General features: G+C 36.0%; 1 protein-coding gene across 2 annotated transcripts in view; it reads left to right on the top strand.

Annotated features, from left to right (window-relative positions):
- Nucleotides 1–17,836, top strand: part of LOC107750042 (rho GTPase-activating protein 7-like) — a 68,840-nt gene that overhangs the window by 24,465 nt on the left and 26,539 nt on the right. The window contains exon 1 of one of the 2 annotated variants that reach the window (XM_016565295.1): nucleotides 15,528–15,834. The exons of the other annotated variant lie outside the window; for it this stretch is intronic. Within the exon in view, the coding sequence (XP_016420781.1) occupies nucleotides 15,822–15,834 (13 nt within the window). The 5' untranslated portion in view covers nucleotides 15,528–15,821. Of the gene's footprint in view, nucleotides 1–15,527; nucleotides 15,835–17,836 lie in introns of those variants that run through there. 2 annotated transcript variants of the gene reach the window in all.

Here is a 17,836-nt window from a genome sequence, read left to right as displayed (position 1 = left end):
GCAGAATGTCCAATCTGCAGCTCCAAAAAATGGCAAAGCACCATAAAATATAATAAGTGTTCTATTCATGCTCTGTATTCCACAACTTCTGGATTAATTAATTCATTATTTAATTAATTACTGAAGTCAGGTTTGTCCCAAATCTTGAATATTTGATAGAATGGTTGACATGCACGGGTAGTGTTAGGGGCTCAAAAAATATCTATATAATTTAAATATTGTATATGTTAGATATTAGAATAATATTTTAATGTAATATCTAGATAATACTATCATTATTATCTAGATATTATACCATTAAATTTGAGGGCTGCAACTAACTGTAGTATCATGTAAATCCATTGTTTATATAATAGGACATAAGCCCATTTCATTATTTTGCATCATTCTAACATATGATAATATCCAAAGATTGCTGATTCTTTTAAACTTTCTATTCATTAAAGAATCTCGGAAGAAAATATAGCACAGATTCCACAAAAATATTAAGCAGCACAACTGTTTTCAACATTGATAATAAGAAGAAGTTTCTTTAGCTGCAATAAAACATAACCCATTTCTTTGCTTCGAGGATCATTCAAACATATGATATCATCCAAAGACAATATGTTGCTACAGTAATATTTTTCTTGTGGAGCTACCAAAACAGGAAGTCAGGGTTGGGAAACAGAATGAGATTAAAAAGAGACAAATTGGCCTCACCTACTCTTGCTATTTCCGAAAAACCAGGGAAAAGGAAGAAAGGATGGAAGAAAAGGAGAGATAAAATGAATTGAGATTGGCGTGGCCCCCAAAAAAGGCTCCCTGGTAGGCCTCCATTTTCCAGATCTCTCTCAAAGAAGCTCTCTATCTCTCTTACTGTCCAAGCCCGTTCTTCTCCTCCTCAGGGCAGACTCTCAGCATCTGAGGCTTTCTGATAAGGGTGGTGTCACCGTCACCTTTAACCTCTGACCTTGAGGTCACAGACTAAGTGTCGTCCTGACAAGAGGCTCAGAAAGCCACCGCAGCGCAGTGTCACCCCCGAGATGTGAACCCTGTCGGGTGAACTTTGACACATGACCTCAACGGTGCTGTAATGATGGAGGTAATAATAGGGGCGATGGAGTGCCCGAATGTAGTGCTGACACTATTTAACACGAGTGTGTGTGTGTAGGTAGGTATGTGATGGTTTCTGCACCATTACTGAAGAACATGCGCAGCCAGTGAGGTGGAAACTTATCTCAGTCTTTGCTGGAGTGCATCTGGCTCATAAACCAAACACTTTGTCACTCTTAACACACGCACAGCTCTTTTTATGTCCTATTTGAAGGGCCATTTCACATGACCTAGCATCTGTTTTGAGTAAAAGTTGGAAAAGTTATCCCACCATAAGCTTAAAAAAAACATCAATTTTATGGCAGGTTTTATGATAAACAATCATTATTTTTGAGTCTCTGTGTATTTTTCTCTAAACATTTCTCGTGACTTTTCTTCAAGGCTCTAGGATCTAGCATGAGAAGATGTGACAGCCAGCAGATACAGTTCAAATGCTTCCGGCGTGAATGTGAAAAGTCATTAATAATGTTTCCATATGTCGTTATTTGTTTGTTTGTGGTCACCATGATTACCTGCATTCCTATGCCGTAATGATCAGCACATTAATCTTGAAGTTAATCTATAGAGGCAGCCATTTTGGTCTGTTTTGACTCCTCATACAAAGCTTATTTTATGATGTTCTTACAGCATCATGCTTGTCGCGACCCGACTTCAATAATGCCTCTGTTCTGTTGTATACTGCATAAATGTAATTCCAAGCATTGTGACTGCATTGAGAAAATCATATGATGTCTCATATTACTGAGACAAGTGTAATTAGATGTACACTCGCATGAGATGAGAGAAAGTGTTTGTTAACACTTTTGCTCTAAGCCTTTTTATAGAATGCATTATAAGGGTATTCATAAGTTGTAAGTTTAAGCTGTCTTCATTTTCAAATGTAAAGCTTTTTTGTAAGCGGCGCTGAGGAACTGAAAACACTGGATCACGAGGTGCTCGCATGTAAAAGTACACAGGTTTGCACTTCACTCACATATACAGTATTTATTTAACGGAATCACAGCCATTGCAATTTGATAATCGCACTAAGTGGAAAGCAATGTCCTATTTAGGGTTATTTAGCCCTCACTCTCAGAAAAAAGGCTATAAACGCTGTCGCTGGTCGGTACCCTTTCAAATGGTACTAATACCATTAAGTTACTAATATGCAGTCTTAAGGGCTAGATAAGATACAAAGGTTTACCTTTTGAAAGGGTTCCGCCGCAATGACAGCTTTTGTACAATTTTTCTGAGTTTGTCAAGGGAAATCTCTTTCTATATGGTGCAACTATTCGTGCTTTGTGGTCCTTACCGCACCGCTATAATGTTTTAGCTTGGGGTCAGTCACTGGTTCCTGGAATTCAATCTGTTGGGGGCTGGGAAGTTAAGTGGGAGTCTCTGTTGTCATAGCTTCAAAACTGCAGCTGGATGGTATTAGCACTAAGTCTGACTCAGGGATCTAGAACTATAAACTAAATAGAAAAGATTGAAGAACATCTAGAACTTCACATCTCTACCCATTTATTTAGGCTTCTATGACTTAATGAAACTTAAATGTTTATCCAGACTTTGTCTTTGGGATGGTCCATGGGGGTGATATTGATTTTGCTGCTGCATGGATGTTTAGAAAGGTTATCCGCTGTGATAAAGTTTGGAATAGTGTAAAGGACATTTGTCTGACTGAAATTGAGTTGTTTTGCTCTCGAGATTTGAGTTCTAAGATGGTGACAAATCTTGTTGGAACTGCCTTTCCTCTCAGTCTGAGATGGATGATGTAGACAGTCACATGCCTATTTGTTTTAAGCAATCTTGACCTCTCTCAGCCCATGACGTAAGGAGTGTCAATGGTTCTTGATAGCGATGCACCGAAATGAAAATTCTAGGCCAAAGCAGAAGCCGAACAAAATGAAACACTGGGCCGAAGGCGGAATACCGAATACTCTAATAAATGTATTAATAGAACTGTTGTAGGGTAATTATTATCATCATTATTATTGTCTCTTACTTTTTATTTTATTTTACATAACGACAGTAAAATTACAATAGTATCATTTATGAATGTCGATGGAGTTTTTTTTTTTTCTTTTCTTTTTCTCTGTTTTGATTTTGGCAGAAACCCGCAGGAAGATCTCAGTGCTTCTTTTTGTTGACAACAGCATGCAGATTTATAAATGATTCTCATTACGAATTTGGGAAGATGTTTGTCGCACTTATCACATTGTCACATGCCTTTAAAAAAATTCACAAAAATGTTACTGAGCAACTGGCGAGTAACAGTTTTAGCGCAGATTTTCCTCGCGCTTTGAACTTTGAACCCTGTCAACGCCAGCTCGTGCAGCGCTGTCAGAATACATGCAATTCTACTTTCGATACTCGCGTCAGTATCGATATATCGATACTTTGGATCGATACGCCCATCCCTATTAGCCACCTCTTCTTCTCATCGGAGACTTGATGCAGCACTAAGTCTCTCGCTGTCGGTGCTTCACGCTTGTAATGATTTCTGCATCTTTCTCTGATAGTTTTAAATACTTTCTCACTGTCGACATGTTTGCTGCATTAGCGCGTGCCTCTATTTGATCGCGTTCGTCATTGTTCGGTTCATATTATTCGGCCGAACACCGAAATAGATTTTTTTTGCTATTTTCGGCCTAATAATTTCGGTTGACGAATATTCGGTGCATCCCTAGTTCTTGAGATCTATTTTTAAGCTAGAGTGATGAAGCTGGTAAATACTGTGATAAATCTGAGGAGCAGCCATCCATGTTGGTGTGTTAGTCTGAGAATTAATAATATTACTCATAGTCCAACCATTTAAAGAATTTCAACGCTGTTTGGGCTGCAGTGAGAAGATACCATTCATTCTGGGATCTGAGCAGGGGATGCAGATAGCAGTTCATCTCGTGGGAATTGAGCTCATATTTTCACTTTAAGTCATCCATGGAGTTATGCCAGCAAGTTTGGATGTTTTACAGCAACAGAATGCATTTCTGTGGGTTTTGGTTATCGGCTTGACTCTTTTTTTAACTAGGGATTGTTCTGTTTGTAGTACCAGGGAAGTCCCTCATCAGGATAATGCTTTATTAAAAAAAAAAAATATATATATAAAACTGCAGTAATTGTTCTTATCTACTGATGACACCCATTGATTTAAACCGGTGGTCCAGGAATAATAATATATTATTATTATTATTCCTGGACCACCAGTTTGAATCACTGTATTGTCCTATTGTATCCGTTGGTAAGGTATTCTTATTATTATGCTTCTCTTCCGCTCTGGAAGTCTATGGCAGCCCATAGAACCGCTTGCTTGGCACGCAGATAGAGGACAGTCTGATCTGTCACCATAGCAAATTTGGAGTCTCTATCTCAATCCCTCTAGAGCCAACAATTGTCCAAAGTTGCACTTAAGTTTTTGTCCTCTGATTCCTTGGCTCATGCGGATTCAAATGGACACCAAAATGTAAAATTCTACTGGTCAAGATTTTTCGCAATTTTTAATGGTTCGAAAAACCTACTTTTCCGAATTTGTCCTAGACTGTTTGTCTGATTTTCAGCAAAATTTTCTCAGATCATCTTCAGACCATGCTGGCAAAAGTTACGGAATTCAAAGTTGATTAGTCAAACCGTTCTCGAATAACGCGTGAACGAATTTGACGAAGAGCAGGCAAAAATGTATGTGAGGCTGTGTCTCCGCAACAGTTTAGCGTATTGAGACAAAACTTGGTATGTATTATAATAACCATGACCTGAGGCTACCTGCACAATTTCGGCACAGCACCACCTAGTGGTCAGGAGGAAAATGGCTACTTGGGCTTAAAACTTCTGAATAATTTGACCAAAAAAAATCACAAAACTGGTCTTTTTAGATTCGGTGCAGCATGCCGAGTCAAACCATAATAACCAAATTTCCAAAAATGCTAATAACCTTTGAGTATATTAGCCTATTTTAATTGAAACTGTTCTCAATATATTCTTTGGGTCATGCCGAGAATGTAGATGCCAATTTTGCCATAATCAGCCGAACTTCCTGTCCGACATTTTGATTTATTTTTATTTTATACCGGGTAGAATAAACAATGCTGTTAACTTATACAAAGTAAATATTTTATAATTTATTTATAATTTAATAATTTGCAAGTAATTAATGACAATATAAATGACAACGACAATATAAAAGCTAATAAAACATATAAAAGCTACTTTTAAAAGCTACAATGAGGAAACAACGCGCTATATTTATAATATTACACTTTTTCTCACATAGTATAAATGCTTCCTTTATATCTTCAGAAGGAGTTCTCTTTCATTTGGGGGTTCTTGGCATTAAAAAGTTTGAAAACCGCTGCTCGAAATAACTAAGCATGCCAGTTTAGCAATATGTTCAGTCCTATTCATATAAACAGTTCAAGAATGTGGTCAAGCAAATATTAGACATGAATATATCCAGCCCTGAGTACAATTTCAGGCATATATAGAAGCTCTCTAACATGCACTGTGATAAACAGAGTGAGAAAGTATTTCAAAATAAGTGGTTTTAGTGGTTTTTAGGGAATGCAAAGAGTGGGCCGTAACACCTGGGCTGACTTGCGTCATTCTTCTTTAATCAAATCCTCTTGCACATAATGTGTTTGTTTATTCATCTCAGTCAATAGGATTCCATAGATTCCTTCCCAAGAGCCCTCAGCTTGACGTGGGCCGCAAGATTAAGATCCGCATTCACCTCCCGCAGAGCAATAAGGACATTGGTCATTAAAACTTACCAATGGATACTTGTTAGAATTTTAAGAGGACCTATGTTGAAACATGTGCTAAAAGTCTCTCTTCAATGGTCCTCTCTGTGCCCATTGACAGGCCCCACCTCTTAAGAAAATCCAAGAAATACCCAAACTCCGGAGTCCACCCAACTCTCACTTCTAGTTAAAGAGGAGCATTCACACACATGCCCTAAAGGGGGACCAAGTCCCCCATCATACACACGCACATACCCACACGGACGTGAGGTCAATCGCTCGCTTTGTGTCTGTCCTGTTGATGAACCTACAGGAGCTCATGTACATCCTTCACCCTCACTCTCTCTTTCTTTCTTACAGCGCTTTGGAGTGAACTAGGTCAAGGGTGTTGTGAAATAAATTAGCTAATTCTGCTGGCAGCACCAAGACATGTTTTATTACCTGACCTATTTGTCAACTCCTGACTCAAGCATGGTCTATTAAGCACCATAAAAAGTCACAGGAAACTAGTGATGTCTGACAAACCAAACCAACATCCAAGGCATTACATGTTGCTTCTGTATTGCAAAATCAATACTCAGTTCATTTGAGTCATGTTCCTAATTCCTCTGATGTCATTCCTGACTTTTTTGTGGTCTCTATTGCTTTTTGCACAAAGACAATGACTAATTGTATTATTATTATTATTATATTGTCTGTCTGTCAGCAAGTGATCATGCATTTTCATTATATGCAAAAGAGTAGCTTGGATATTACTACTTTTCTTGATAATTACTATTTTGTACTCTGTGGAACAAAAGTCATACACATTTTGAGTTATATGAAGCTGGGTAGATGAGATTGCAATTCTCAGTTTAATCGAATGATCTGTTAAAAGTGTGACTTGATTGGACTTTCCAATTTAAATGAATGAATGTGTCATTTCTGCTACAGTATTATAGATAAATACCTACAAAAATATGGAACTTAATTTTCAACAGTGCTTTTGGAACCACTTGCATAGGCATGACACTTCTACAACAATACTCTCTTTTTTTAAGCCACATTCTTTCCTTCTGTCCACCTGGTTTGGTTTGGTTTGGTTTGGACATGGCTGCTGGTGGTTCAGTATGCTTCATCTGAGATGAAAGTTCAGTGCAGGGTCGAAGGTCAAGGAAGTTAAGGTTAGGTGCTCAGGCTGTGTAATCCACTGTCTGTCAGTGCAGCAGCCCAGACCATATGCTGCCTCCACCATAAGTCCTGTACCCATCTGCTGCACCAAAAGTTCCCAAATTTCCCAGTTAATAGAAGTCAGCTTATATTTCACAGTTCTCTGACTACTTGGCTTGTCCTATTTACATAGTTTCTTCAATTTGTCCTCCTAAATTTCCATGCTAGTTAGGACTGGTTTGCAGGTTAGTCCTGGTATGACACTGGTTTGGCTTGTAGACCAGTATAAACATGCTTTACACCTGCAAAAATGCGGTTCAACTAGCATGATCTTTCCAGTGAAGCTGACTGACCAAGGAAGTCTTGCTGGTTGAGCTAGTTAGAAATCCACATCTACTTTGCCTACTTTTATTTTGGTCTACACTTAATGTTTAATGTGTACTTACTTTTTAGTTTTGAGCCAGTGTTGCAAATTTTAACCTGTATGTGAATGCTACTTTGTAGATGTTTATTTAAGCAGTATTGTAAGATATCTTCGCCCAAGGCCGTGACTTATTCACAATCATAGTTTGTCGACTGGCACATGCTTGGCAGCCAACACATTCCATCATACCTTGGCCAAGTTTTCACATAACTAAAGCTGTGCATTGCTGTGCCAGTGATAGGAATTCACATGAATCACAATCTATGAAATCACAGCCAAAAATATTTCTGCCCATCTGTCTGAGTGTTAGTCAGCCGTATAACACTTCTGAAGCATGACATCTGCTTTGAAATGCTAGCTGATGAAAGCACATTAGTCACACAAGACAAAGATAAACCAGATGATGTGCTCCCCTTAAAATCTCACAAATGACTGCATTTTGGTTTGCTTGTTATCTTAATATTGCCACTGCTACAGCAGAAAAACAAGCTGCCGTTCTTGTGGTGATTGCGAATCTACTGTCTACTGAGTTACTGGCGTTAACTAAATTTAGCAAGGCTGTCTACTGTAGAATATTATCTGGTAGATCACTGCGGTCATGAGTAAATGACTCTGTAAACAACAGGATGTCCTGATCTTGGCTTGTTAGACGCGTCATTAGGAATACATTGCCGCTGATGTACCCCCTAATTACTGTGATTCTGATATTAAAAAAAAAGAAAGTTAAGATAATAAGCGATATCATATTTGTAATGCTGACACGTTTGTTGAACTTTTGTGTATAATATATAATACTATATAATATATACTATATGTATATATAATACTATATACATATGTTTGCTAGAAAGGTATAAGATAAATGATCATATAATAATAATAATAAAATATAGTATTAATAGTAATAATGCCTGTTTGATAGAAAATAAGGAAGGAATAAATAAATGATCATAAAATAACTATTAATATTATTAATATTTATTTATTTTTATAGGTAAGCATGACACAAATATCACTAAAGCCTATATGAAAAAGCCTAAAAAAAAACCTTGGAGGAAACCAGGCTATACCAGGGGGGCAGTTCTTATGTAAGTAATTAAGTAGATCTGTTATTTTATTGGGTAACACTTTAGTTTATGGGCCAATTCTCACTATTAATAGTTGCTTATTAGCATGCATATTACTAGCATATGTGACCCTGGACCACAAACAACACAATTGTGAATGTGAATTTGTTAGTTTAAAATACAATAATATGATTGTAAATGTTAATTGACAAGACTTTAAAAGTTTAACATATATGTAAAATTAACATTAATAAAGATTAATAAATGCTATAAACTGGTACTCTTTATTGCTAGTTCTTTATATCTAATGCACTAACTAATGGTAACAAATTTAAAAAAATAAATAAATAAAATTTAAATAAACAAAAATTTAATATAAAATCACTCCACCTACGTACTTTGGTCTGGAAACAACCGAAATCCAAATGGAACACTGTTTGGCCAATCGGATTAGAGAAGGGAAACTGTTGCATAATTATATTTATAAATTCCTTTACAGCTGCATTTTTGAGCCTTGGCCTTGAAATCTGCCGTTAGAAATATTTGTTTATATATAAGAATAACACTTTGCTTTAAAGTATTTATCCAATGCTAAGTGCTATATTTTTTTCTTTACCATGATGGTGTTTGGTGTTTGTGTGAATGACACTGTGCTCGTTCTATATATGTTATTATTTAAAAGCTGCCGGTTTTTTACCGTACATTTTACGGATTATTTTTACAGTGCAGGATGTAGATGAGTTTGTTTCGGAGTTTGGTTCAGAACAGAAACTGCAGTGAATGGGTGCCTTCAGATTAAAAGTCCAATCAGTTGATAAAAACATCACAATACTCCACAAGTAATCCACACCACTCCAGTCCATCATTTATCATCTTGTGAAGTGAAAAGCTGCATATTTGTAAGAAAAAAAATCCATCATTAAGGTATTTCAACTTTAAACCATTGCTTCTGGATAAAAAGTCCCCTGTTGTCCTTTCACATAAAAATTCACCGACATATTTGCATAGAACTATTTTGGATTGTGGAAAATTATGGATAGAGGACTCATATTTTAGCTGGAAACAACGGTTTGAAGTTAAAAAATATCTTAATGATGGATTTGTTTATTCAAACATGCAGCTTTTTGGTTTGCAAGACGATAATTGATGGACTGGAGTATTGCAGAATATTTGTGGATTCTGTGAATTATCTGTCCTGATGACAAAACAAACTCATCTACATCTTGGATGGCCAGAGGATGAGTAAGTTTCCAGCAAATATTAATTTTTAGGTGAACTCTGTTTGGGCACATCATGTATTTTGAGGCTCACCCTTGTTGCACGTCAGCATGTTATTGGACGAAAAGTTTGGATGCATCACACTCTCCTCTCTCTCTCTGCCATGTGCCCGCAAAACTGTGAGGAAAAACTGATCTGTAAATCAGATCAACTAAACTCAGCTAATGGCTTACTTTGGGAGTGCTTGAAAGCATTGCACATGCAGTTGGAAAGGAGACCTGTGGAGGACAGTGGTTTATGCGATTCACACCTGAATACCGTAGAAGGTAAAGTATTTCTGGTGTATGTGGTGTTTGCCAAGACATACAGCTCAAATATGGATTTAACAATATTGTTAATAAATATTAATAACATTTCTCAAATCTATCAAGTAAAAATGCATAAACATTAAAATTTTCCCTCCCATAGTTGCTAACTTCAATGAAATACAAAGTAAACTGTAACCTTAAACGACTTGCTTAAACAGATACAGTACAGTATATGTTTCTTGAGTGAATGCCATACCTGGCTCATCTCTTGCCGGCTGATGGCCTGTGAATACTGCTGCTGGTATACCGCTAAACATTTGTTGGCCATTTTCTGGACACGCATGTGGCATTGCAACACATGCATACACATAAATTACCTTATACATGCTTATTAACACATACATTCACCTTTTAAACCCCATTATGAGCAAATATTCAGAATCTCAGTCGAAATCCATTGAGTCCATGTTTGAAGAGAGTCTATCTCAGCAATCTCCCTCAGGGCCTCTTGGATTCCAGACAGCTTCTGAGGAGAGCCAGAAGTCCTCCATCTCTGCACTCTGTATATATCTCCATAACAGCTGTGTACAATATGGAATAATGCCTGCTGAATATTCAGTTTTGTCATCACAGAAATACATTTAGAAAATAGCATTAAAAGATAAATAGCATTCTGTCATATATTAAATTTGAAAACATTTATTTTAAATTCTAATAATATTTCACAATATTACTTTCATGCAGCCTTCTTTCAAGAACATAAAAAATATTATGGCTACGAACTTTTGAACAGCGGTGTATAATGAAATTATTTATTTATTTATTTTTTATTATTGAATTCCTTTGTACAAATTATATGAATGTATTAATATTTGTAAACATTGGACTGAACTGTGGCTATTTACTGTCAAATCTAATTGGATGATAATGATGGTAATACTTTACAGTATAAAGTGTAATTTGTTTACATGAACTAACAATAAACAATTATTCTACAGAATGTATTCATCTAGTTGATGTTAATTTCAACATTTGCTAATATAGAGCAAAAGCTCTATCTGTTAACATTAGTTAATGAACAAAGAACAATTGTATTTTTATCATCTAACAATAATAAAGATTAATAAAGGCTATGAAAATATAATGCTCATTGCTAGTTCAAGTTACGGTTAGTTTGTTCACTAAGGTTAACAAATGAGACTTTATTGTAAAGTGTTATTGGATGACCTTTAAATAATTTTAAAAAAAATTAAATACTTTAGAAATATATTTCAAGTAAACACATAAATTACAATTTTAGGATCTATAGTGTAAAGGTAATAATTAAAAAAAAAAAAAAAAAAAAAAAAAAAAAAAAAGCTATTTTGAGATGTCTTTTAGAATTGTTGAAAATAAAAAATATATATATTTTAGAATTAGGAAATGTGTGTATGTGTACTTTTGTTGCTGTCAGTGTAGGTGTGTTTGTGTGGAAGTGGAAGAGGCTTGGATGTGTCAGTAAGAACAGGGCAAGAGGTACCAGTGTGTGTTTGTGGCTTTTTCCTGTTTTTATCCTCTGGATATTAAAACTGGCACATTCTGTATATACATATCCAGCTCATGTGGTCTGGTGAAATGCATTATGTACTAATGCACAAGGTCCTCATTTGTTTAGCATGCACAATCGCAAACAAAAATACATCAGCTTACTTCCACAGCTTAGAAATGCACATGCTCACACCTGCTCGGTTCTATTTCTGATTGTTTTGAGCCTGTGCTGGTTTATAAATAGCTGATAATAACAGTTCTATTCTTCTGTAGCTCACCCTACTTTGGGATTTACTGTAGTGGTTTGTTGTGAAGCATGCACACAGATGCATTCAAGTATTCATTTATACTACAGCCTTTAGTATATAGAATAAGAACTGAAATGAACCCAAACTAGATAGCCTGGATGAACCAGTATAAAAATAAAGGTGTCACACTCACATAAAAATACTAACTTCTAAATCCTCAGTGGTGATCATATGTTCTGTTTCTGTGAAAGGCAAAGCATTGTGGGAGTAGAAGAAGTACAGGATCCGGTGAACTTCAGACAGTGCTAGGGTGGCGTCTCTTATATGCTTCTTTAATTTGCAATGGCACCCTGCTAAATATAATGTCCACAAAATATAATTTCAGTTCAGGCCATTTCCATTTCCTTTTCTGTGCACATTTTTAGCAGTTGGGATTTCAGCTCAAACCATGGGTGAACTTTTAAGTATAGTAGCCATTGTCTGTTTTATTGCCAACACACACAAAATGTGGAATAGTGCATTCAAAAAAGCTAATTGTTTTATGATTTACTTATCCTAATGGTAAATCTATAAACATATATATGACTTACTTCTGTATAACACAGGTTCGGATTTTGAAAAAGTGTTAAATATTGATTCATTCATTGATTCATTGAATAATTCATTCATTTTTGTCAATTCAAAGAAAATTAAAAGTTGTTTATCTTTTTTATTTTAACATCTGTCTGTCTATCTATCTATCTATCTATCTATCTGTCTGTCTGTCTGTCTGTCTGTCTGTCGATCTTTCTATCCTATTCAGTGCGATCCAGTGCTGTTTTGTTTCATTATATGGACAAAAACAGGTTAAACAATCTGTGAACTTTTTTTTTGTGTTACCAGACTGTGAAAAAAGAACAGGAGGGGCAGACATAAAAATAACAGACAGAGATAGGAAAAGAGTGATGAATCTGATGAGTCAGTTCCAAAACCACACACGTCTCTCTCACTCATTCTCTCTGGCATGTCTGAATACAGCTGAATTTCTGGAGAGTGAGGAATAAAGGCTGAGATAAAGATTCCACAAGTAAAGGCAATTGCCCTAGTAATACTGCATAAGTTTTTCCTTGTGAGTCAGACACACGCCACACTGTTTTACAGATCCAGACAAGAGAAACTGCAGAGATTATGGTCAGCATATTCCATACTTTTTTAATCGGTGTATAACATGTACAATGTAAAATGTGTATGTTTCAGGTCCTCAGCTCCTATGGCCTTTTGGGATAGCATAGTGTGCACTGATTATACAATTCAAAATCTCTGCAGATTCAGTAATTCAGGTATTTTTGCATACTGTATGGGAGGTTTGTGTGTTACAATGCAGGGAGTGAGATAAACAGGGATGCAAACTTTTCACGTTTCAGTGAAATGTGCCTTCTTGAATCCAAAATAGGTAATGTGTGTGAGTTGTGTACATCCAGTGAGTTCTTAAAAGAAATGGTCAATCAAAGGTGTTTATTACTCAGAATCCTCAAAAACCTAAATGAGTTTTTGTTTTCACAAGTTTACTTAATTCTGAATTCTGCTTAATGGCTTAATTCTACACTCTTGCAAATGCTCTCATTATAAGACACAATGTAAATAAGAGATATGCGGTTTGTAGTTAGATTCATTGATTATAACAGGAGTTTTCAAGCAAGTGAGCTCAGTCAGTCATGCAATAAATGGAGCACTCCTTGCTCGCTTTCTATAATCCAGTTATATTTTAAAGAAAAGTTTTGTATATCATGTTTCAGAATTTCAAAGTTTAGGAGTGACAACCACATTTAATTATGGGAGTGAATCCACTAATTTGTTCTGTGAGTCACTCCTGAAATTATGACAACAGCAACATAGACAAGAACAAGAAAAAAAACTTTCACATGCATCAAAAAGTCATCATTTACATATATATAATGTGTGTGTGTGTGTGTGTGTATATATATATATATATATATATATACAGTATATATATTAAAATAATTTTAGTCAGAATAGTATTCTGTAACCATTAGACCAACTAGCCTATTCCATTCTAAACATAGCTTAATTATAATCATAAAACATCTACTGACTTCTCTTGCATGAATATAGTGGTCTCCATCAGGCTTTGTAATAATTTTAATTGAGCCCGTAAAAGGAAGTGAACATGACTTTCTTTTGACTTCTAAAGCAGGAAGCTTCAGAGAGGACCATAAGCTTGTTTGATCTCAATAAGAGCTCCTCACACAATAGAAGGTCTTGCTCTGTGTAAAAGCTGCTGTTGCACCGTTGCATCTATGAGCGAGCGTGCGTGCGTGCGTGCGGGAACAGACGAGGATCAGGGACGCCTGTTGATGGGGCTTGTTGGAATTACCATAGAACGGACTCATTGTCTTCCCCTTTCACAACATCATGTCCAACAATAGCGGCTTTCAGACGGCCCCACTCCTTAATGGAGACTTCTAATGATATGCTAACGGCGCGCCATTTTAATTACAGTTTAAAGTAGTCAAGTACCAAACAATGTCATACAGCCAAATGAGCAGTATTTCAGCTCACTCTCACTTTTGGATGATTTAGATTCCGCTTGAAAAAAAAAAAAAAAGAAAGAAAGAAAAATTGATTGATTCAAAATCAGATTGATTTGCTGTATATTATTTTTTTCAGCAAACTTTAAGTAAACGTGAATTAATTAAATCGGTGATGCGTTATGCGCACAAGAGGTTATGATTATCTTTATTTTTAATTATATATATGATATCTGATGAAGGCCTTTATAACGGCCGAAACGTCATTTTAATCAATAAAGTTTGATTGCAACTGCACCTTTTTCAATTGATATGGCTATTTGATTTTTCGTTGCACCTCCTCTATTGTTGGTAGAGCACCTCCTCTCAGTAATTTTTGTATATCTTTATTTTTTAAATTAATTTTGTATTAATTAATCATTGTATTTTTTTATAATTTGAGTTCCTATTCATTTAATGTATAGGCCTACGGCTGCGTGTGGCTTATCGAGGTATGAATTCCTTTAGCATCTGAACGTAGGCTAACTGTTAGTCCTAAATTAAATTTCGCTTTCTGTAGCTCTAAGCGTAGGTCCGACGTAGAAGTATAAATCAGCCTTAAGTAGGCTAGTGAAGATGACAAGAAGTGACACCGATGGAATTGAGAGAACCTCACTTTCCCCTTTACTGCCGGTACAAGAATTGCGCAATAGCCTACACGTTTTCTTCTGTAAATTAAATGAATAGCCTTATATGAAATCAAAACACGTTTTAACGATTTGCAATTATTCAGTTTATTAGGCTACTAGTTGCATCGGTTCAACAAGGGATTCGTTCAGTAAACTATGACTGCAACTTTTTTTTTTTTTTTTGATTTTATGTTATTTGAATCGGATTACACTTGTTTATTTGGTTTTCTTTTAAAAGAACCGAGTCAATTAATTTTTCGTTGTATGTTATTGATCTTAATGTGCATTTTGTCTTGTGATATAGGCTGTGTTGTTGAATGTTTAATTTACTAGTTATACATTTTTATACTGATTTTATTGTGTGCATAATTCTGTGGAAGGCTAACAGTCTCGGTTGTAAACAATCATTCCAGTAAAGTAGGCTAGGCTTTGGGAATGGAATAGTAGCTCCACCTCCCCGTCTAAAGCAGCGAAAGCCCACCTGAGGCTGTCCTGGGCGGGGAGGTGGAGTCTTCTCCCAGCCTCCCAGCCTCCCATTCCTAAACAGTGTATCAGTCTGTTCATTCACACTAACACACGCGGGCCAGACCGTTCACAGGCGTTTCAAACAGTTCTCTCCGGTGGAGTGAGGATTTTTTCCCCTGAGCAGAAAGGAAAGGAAATCAGTCATGGATTTATTTTTTTCTATTTGGTATTTGGACCTTCTATAAACGTTATTTAGCTCGGAGGAACTAGTGTTTTTTTTTTAAATAATATTATTTGCGAATTCACCTCTTATTGGAATACCACAAGAGCTTCGCTGTAATGTTGGAATAAAACGAAGAGGACTCGTGAAGCATATCGCAGCGGGGCTATCGCGATTTATAGAAAACAAAACATGATCCTTACTCGTAAGTACTTATGTTTTATAATAGCTTCATTGCTTAATTAACTTTAATTATTTAAGAAAACTTGTTTGTCTATTGAGTTTTTTTTTTCTTAAGCCGTTTAGACGCAACGTCCATTCCAAAGAATCACGTTTGAACTGCCGTTTTAAACTTTTGTCATTTGGTGCCACCAAAATCAATATGGATTATTAGATTAGATGTTGCTAAATCCATATATGAATGACATGGCATATGACATATCAAGATGTGCTTAAACGACAGCAAAAATAGTTTGAATGATTGACTTGAGTGGTGACAGTCATAATAACATATTGAAGATCTACATTTATTCCTGTTGTTTATGCCTTGTAAGTCGTAGCTTATACTAACAAGGTTTGATATCAAACTAACAAGGTATACTAACAAGGTTTGATATCAGTAATAATTATCCTACAAATTTCAGTCAGATAATCTTAATGCCTGACAGAAGTTATCAATGTTTATTTTGCATTTGCCTGTAACAGCTATTGCATATGGATTTATATTCAACTTGTAGCTATGTCTATTTTAGTTCCTGTAGCATTTGTAAGAAACAAGCTAAACTGGTATCCGTTGCAGGTTCGAACCCTGCTGATTGCAATTCAAGAGTCACTATTCAGCCATATAGCAACGGTTATAACATTTTAGCATCATCGTCCAACAACGAATGATAGGCTAATGGACATTATAAATAGCTGTTTAAAATGGTCATTAAGTATTTTTGTTTGTAGTTTCATTTGAGGGTGCATTTCTAGAGTACATGTCAGTGAAGCATAATTATAACAGATTAAGAAGCTGAAATGGTATGTTAAATATGGAATGACTGTAGTGCTATATAATTTCCTTCTCTCTTAGTTATTCCGCTTTAGATTTTCATCTCTTCCTAAAGTTTAAGAGTGCAATTATTTGGGTGGTGCGTGAGATACATTTCACCCGCTGCCGGTGTTCTGACGATTTGTGCTACCCGCTCAGATTGTGCTACCTCCCATTAAAAAGATAGGTAGCACAAATCGATAGCGAAAAATGCTATCTATCAGATTGTGCTACCAGCATCTTATTCATGTGGTTTGAGGCTTTTTTAATGTCCATACCTACCCCTACCCGAAACCTACCCGTCCCTATACCCTTACCCTTAAAACTGGATGTAACCATTCACTCAACTCACGATTCGATTTGATTCGATTCACGATTTATTTATTTTTTTACAAAATGACAAATTATAGCAGTTTTTAATCTAAATTAGATTGTATAATTTTGAAATTTGAAGCAAAAACAGAATGGTTTGAGTTCAGTTTTGTGAAACTATACATAAAAAATATCTGCATGAAACAGAAACAGCAGAGCTGAATGAGACGCAGATTCACTCTCTGCCAGCAGGTGGCGCTTAAAGCGTTTCCGCTGTAAACAAAGAAGCGCTGCACATATGAACTAGATGCAAGATGAAAAGAAAAAATACCATCTAAACTTTTCTAAAGACAGTAAGTTCCCCTCAGACATACATTCATATAAACTCCTACCCCTAATTGAATCGCGATTTGTTTAGCATCTCAACCGATTTGAATCGTCACATATTTGAATCGATTTTCAACCGGCTCGCGGTTAATCGTTACATCCCTACTTAAAACAATGCAAATATATTTTTGATAGCACAATCTGATAGGTAGCATGTTTCGTCGGTTCTGACTATTTGTGCTACCCTGTCCGATTTTGCTAGCTCCCATTAAAACAGATGGTAGCATAATTCGATAGCGAAAAGTGCTACCTATCAGATTTTGCTTCCAGCATGATATTAATAAGGTGTGAGGCTTTATTAACATGTACACCTACCCCAACCCTAAACCTACCCTTACAGTAGGATAAATACAGTGTTGGTTGCATAATCTGATAGGTAGCATTATTCGTCAGAACACCGGCGCTCCAGGCTGTCCGATAACGCGCTACCCTAATCTCGACAAGTCTCCATTGGTTTTGCGTTGATTTCACACAG

The sequence above is a fragment of the Sinocyclocheilus rhinocerous genome, unplaced genomic scaffold (assembly GCF_001515625.1).
Source record: "Sinocyclocheilus rhinocerous isolate Xijiao unplaced genomic scaffold, SAMN03320098_v1.1 scaffold2829, whole genome shotgun sequence".
In the NCBI taxonomy this organism is placed as follows: Eukaryota; Metazoa; Chordata; class Actinopteri; order Cypriniformes; family Cyprinidae; genus Sinocyclocheilus; species Sinocyclocheilus rhinocerous.
Note: the sequence above shows the minus strand (reverse complement) of the source record. Positions and strands in the feature narration are given on the sequence as shown.